The sequence below is a fragment of the Amborella trichopoda genome, chromosome 4 (assembly GCF_054954075.1).
Source record: "Amborella trichopoda isolate Santa Cruz 75 chromosome 4, AtrichopodaSantaCruz75HAP2 v2.0, whole genome shotgun sequence".
In the NCBI taxonomy this organism is placed as follows: Eukaryota; Viridiplantae; Streptophyta; class Magnoliopsida; order Amborellales; family Amborellaceae; genus Amborella; species Amborella trichopoda.
The window spans coordinates 58,103,933-58,108,514 of NC_142339.1; the positions used below are offsets into that span (position 1 = coordinate 58,103,933).

The 4,582-nt window shown below is 38.8% G+C and overlaps 1 protein-coding gene across 1 annotated transcript; it reads left to right on the forward strand.

Moving 5' to 3' along the window:
- The first annotated feature begins 2,079 nt into the window (after positions 1-2,079).
- On the forward strand, positions 2,080-3,366 carry LOC18421928 (antimicrobial ginkbilobin-2-like protein). Its single transcript, XM_006827139.4, has one exon. It carries the CDS (start codon positions 2,202-2,204, stop codon positions 3,243-3,245), a length of 1,044 nt encoding a protein of 347 aa, XP_006827202.2. The 5' UTR covers positions 2,080-2,201; the 3' UTR covers positions 3,246-3,366.
- Positions 3,367-4,582: the final 1,216 nt, after the last annotated feature.

Consider the following 4,582-nt stretch of genomic DNA (forward strand, 5'->3'; position numbering starts at 1 on the left):
GAGGCGCTAGTTTTCCTAGTATATACGGAGTTCATTTAGAAATTTTTTTGAGTTGAGATTATCGTATAGGTTGTAGAAATTGCATCCTGAAAATTTGAAATCTAAAAAATGTCCCTAGCTTATGTTTTACTTGAGCCGAGGCTATTAAAACCACATTTCTAAACACTATTGGAAGATTGGCTCTAATTTGATTGGTTAAACACTATTGGAAGGTTGGCTCTAATTTGATTGGTTAGAGCCTATGCTTCATACAAACCGCACCCGGTAAAAACACAGGAGGTGTGGTGCTGTGTGTGTATGGTATCTGAGTGAGTGGTGAATCTCTGTGGGATCATATGCCATCTGTTTGTTCCTTTATTTATTTGTCCTCACTGAGAACAGCCTATAACACGTCGGTTTTCAATAGTAGATCATTGTCATCCCAGAAAAGACAGATGCCTTTTATTGAATCATGAGATTGAGAGGGAGAGAGACTCTAATATTGTTTTTTATTGTTTGGAAAGTGTTTTTTATTGTTCCAAGAATACATTAGAATTGTGGAATGGCAACAGAAACACAGATGGAGAGAGATCTATTCATTTTTATATTGAATAGCAATGGAGAGAGAGTCCTATATAGTTCTGTACTGTTGAACCGAGACAGAGAGACTGGAACCAGCTGGGTTTTCTTGAAACGGCCATTGCCCTGGGCGGTTGGGTTGCCAACTCAGGAACTTAAGAGAAAAAAATTCAAAAAATTATAAAAAACTAAAAAACATAAGAAATTCGTTGTTCTAGTTTTTTTTTTTTTTTTTAATGTTGTCTATTGTTTTGGAAAGATTGGGAAGTATTTTAACTATAAATATTTATTTCTACAATACCTTGGGCCCAAATTCATTGTTCAAAAATCTAATTTTTTGCTTTTTTTTTTAATCTCATGTGGATATATTTTGTTTAATTATATTCTAAACATATTTTTCATTTTTTTGAGTTTTTTTTAAATTTTTTAAAATAATTGTTTAGACCCATCAAGACTATCCCGATTAGAGTCGGGAACTTTTTTTTTTTTTTTTTGTAACATTAACACAAGGAATTAGGGCGGGGTATCTAGACCAGTTCCATGTTACCATGGTTGCGTCCCGTTATGTGGTCGTGTCTTTTAACCCTGAAAGAGGCAGAGTAGGGGTGGCAACAGGTCGGGTATAGGTCAGGTCCAACTGGATTCGGATCCAGACCTGAATATATTTGGGTCCAGGTTTTGGACCCATACTCATACCCGTCGGGTGTCGGGTCTATCTCGTTGGGTCCTGGGTCTATCCCGTCAGGTTCTGGTTTTGGTTGGGTCTATTGCAACAATGACTATGAGCTTCTTTTTTTATTTTTCATTTTTGTTTTTTTTTTGTCACTATTGTATACCTATATTATTGGCAACAAGATATGAGCTTCTTCTTTTATTTTTCCTTTTTATTTTTATTTTTCACTATCATATACCTGTATTATTGGCAACAAGGTATATCTTTAATACACCCAAACAAATAGAACTTGAAGTATTTTATCTCCAAAAGTTTACGGGTACGGGTCTGGGCCAATCGGATCCGGACGTAGACCTAAATAGGGTTCATGGCCACTTTTTGGACCCAGACCCGACCTACGGGTCCAAATGTTGGACACATAGCCAGACCCATTCGGGAGTACCCGTCAGGTTCAGGTCGGGTCAGGATCCCTTGCAACCCCTAATAGAGAGATATTATATGGCAACCTCGTGACCTGATTTATTCAGAGATTTCACATGTCGGGGTCCATCTTTGTCTCTCCTCTTTCCTTTTGTCTTTTCCATGCAACAAAGGAAAAAGGTGTCTGTCCATCTCAATCCTTAACAGGGTTAGGTGCTTATGAAATGACAAAAATGCCCATGATTCTTCTGATAAAAATTAGGTCCTCCACCAGTAAACCATTTCCCATCATAGTACAGGTTTTAAGTGAAGAAGTTAAAGCGTCCAAGCTTTTGATTGAAGAAGCTGAAGGGGTAGTTTGGTCTTTAATCCTATCAGGAGGTGCAAACAATTTGTCTGGAGGAGTGTACAAGTAGTTAGCCATGGAAAAGTTGCAGGCGGGGGCCATTTTAGTCATAATAAAACAAAAAAACCAAACCTAACCATTGTGTGCCTTCTTCTCTCTCTAGCTCTAACAAACCCTAATTTATTCTCAATACCCATCCCAAAAATGGCCTTGCTTCTCTTTCTAGCTTTCTTTCTCCCATCTATTCCCCCCTCAAAGCCAAACCCAACCATGCATTGTTTTCTCTCTCTAGCTTCTGTTCTACTTTTCTCCAAAGCCATGGCAGATATTCTCACAGGCACTGATGCTCCTATAGCCTTTAGGTGTGGCCCAATCAATACTACCACTCCTATCAATAGGAGTAACAACCTCTCCTCACTAATAGACACCATGAGAGAGAAAATGGGCCAAAACAACTCAAAGTTTACAGCTCTTTCACTAGGCCAAGGGCCCAATATTCTTCATGGCTTGATCCAGTGTAGGCTCGATCTGTCGATGCAGCGATGCTTCGCCTGCGTCAAAAATGCAGGACTTTCGATCGCCCATCGATGCCCGAATTCCACTGAAGCTGCAGCCTGGTTTGATGACTGTGTCGTACTCTACACCTACTCAAACAGGTTAGACCGTGAATTGAAGCTTTTTGGAGTGAAATCCAATGGATCCCACTCCGAAAACAGGGCTGCCTTCTCAGAAGCTTTGTATGGGTTGCTCTACAAACTTTCTTCACAAGTTGCAATTGAGTTGCACCATGGATTTGCGGTGGGAATGACTAGTTTTAGAGAGACAAACAAGGTTTACGCCATGGCTGAGTGCCTGAGAAACATCCCAAGCCTTGAATGTGAGAGATGTGTGATATGGGTGGTTGACCATCTCCATGAGTATCATGGGGATGAGGTTGGAGGAGAAATTATCAATGGAAGTTGCAGGGTTCGGTTTGAGAGCTATCTTTTCTATGATGATTCAGTTTTTAGAGAGAGAAAAGGTGAGGAGAGCGGAGTGGTTGTTGTATATAGCAAGGGTGGGGGCTCGTGCAAGGGACTGTTTGGTTGTAAGGATAATTTGATGAAGGTGCTTTGGATTGTTGCCATTGCTTCCTTAATTGGGATTGCATTCTGTTTTTGTTTGATGAAGAGGAGGGTTTCTAAGGTGGCAAGTTCTCAACTTGAAGATAAAGCACATATGATGCATGGTCCCCCTTCGACGGCCTAGATTCGTTTCAGAAGCTGGATCGACGGTTCACGCTGGCCCAAGTTAGCCTTGTGATTGTATTATAAATCCAATTTTCAATCGAATATGTTACTAAGCAAGATCAAGTCATTTTAGTCTAAAACCTTAGCAGTTGAAAGGATCAACTAAATTCATGGTCTTTCTTGTTAATATAATATTTTCCAAGCAAAAAAAGAAGAAAACAACCAAAATTCCATGTGCTTTCTTCTATAAAGGAATTTTGGTTTTGTTCCAAGGCATTGGACTATTTACTTAGAGTTGGGCCTTCTATTGAAACGAATTTTTGGGCGCAGAGAGAGAGTGAAGCACTTATATTAACTCGCAAAAAATAATTTCCTAAAGCTAAACTAACCTATTTTTTGATAGGCACATCTAAGAGTTTGAGACCATAAATATATTTTCTAAGTGAGGGCATCGTCCTTGATAGAGCAAAATGGTATAACATGATTTATTTGACCACCCCAAATAGTTGAAATAGGGCTCAAATGATCATCATAAATCCGTTTTTTTTCAAATAAATGCTCATATGGTGATTCCAGATCTAGGTCCGGTCTTTTGCTTAGAAGTTTTTAGTGTGCTTCATGGAAGTAGGTCTTGGTCCTTTGTCTATGAAAGTATCATCATAATCAAAGCCGTTTTCCAACTAATTAGGATCGATTATATGAGTCCGCCATTTTATTCTATTAAGAGCCATACCTTCAGTGAGCACAGAAGTCCCTATATATTTTTTCACTACTTCCAACCATTGTCTTTTTGGATCTATTCTTGTCTTTTTTTAGTCTTCCACTTGAATTAACTCGTACCTTTTAATTGATGTTGTATTGGGTCTGCACCACACATAACCGGCCCACCTAAATCAACGCACTCTAATCCATGGAAGCAAGTCTTTGGTCATTTGCCTGTGTGCCCACCGTTGAGAAGTCTATCATGTGATCAGGATAGTGATTGGGATAGAGAATAAAATATTATTGTTTACTTAAGCCACGAGGTTTGAAAATTCGAAAATGGCCAATAAGAACATCGAATCATATCTTTGATGGCAACCCAAATCGAAAAAAATAGGACGAATCCAAAGCTACATTTTGATGACAAGCCACATGGGTTGTGTTAATCTCTTGACGAGTGGAGGACATGTCCTCTTACATTTGTATGGACCTTAACAACTGAGTGTGACTTGCTACTTGGACTGCTATCTCCATTTCTTGGTAGTTGCTAGAAAATGGAGACTTTCATTTACAAATGATGATAGTAATTGAAAATAGTGAAACTAATTTGGAAGTATACAATAGAAATCATGCTAAAGAAATCACGATTAATTT

Excerpts from the sequence above, each read along its gene's own strand:
- LOC18421928 (XM_006827139.4), top strand. The coding sequence starts at position 2,202 with ATGGCCTTGCTTCTCTTTCTAGCTTTCTTTCTCCCATCTATTCCCCCC.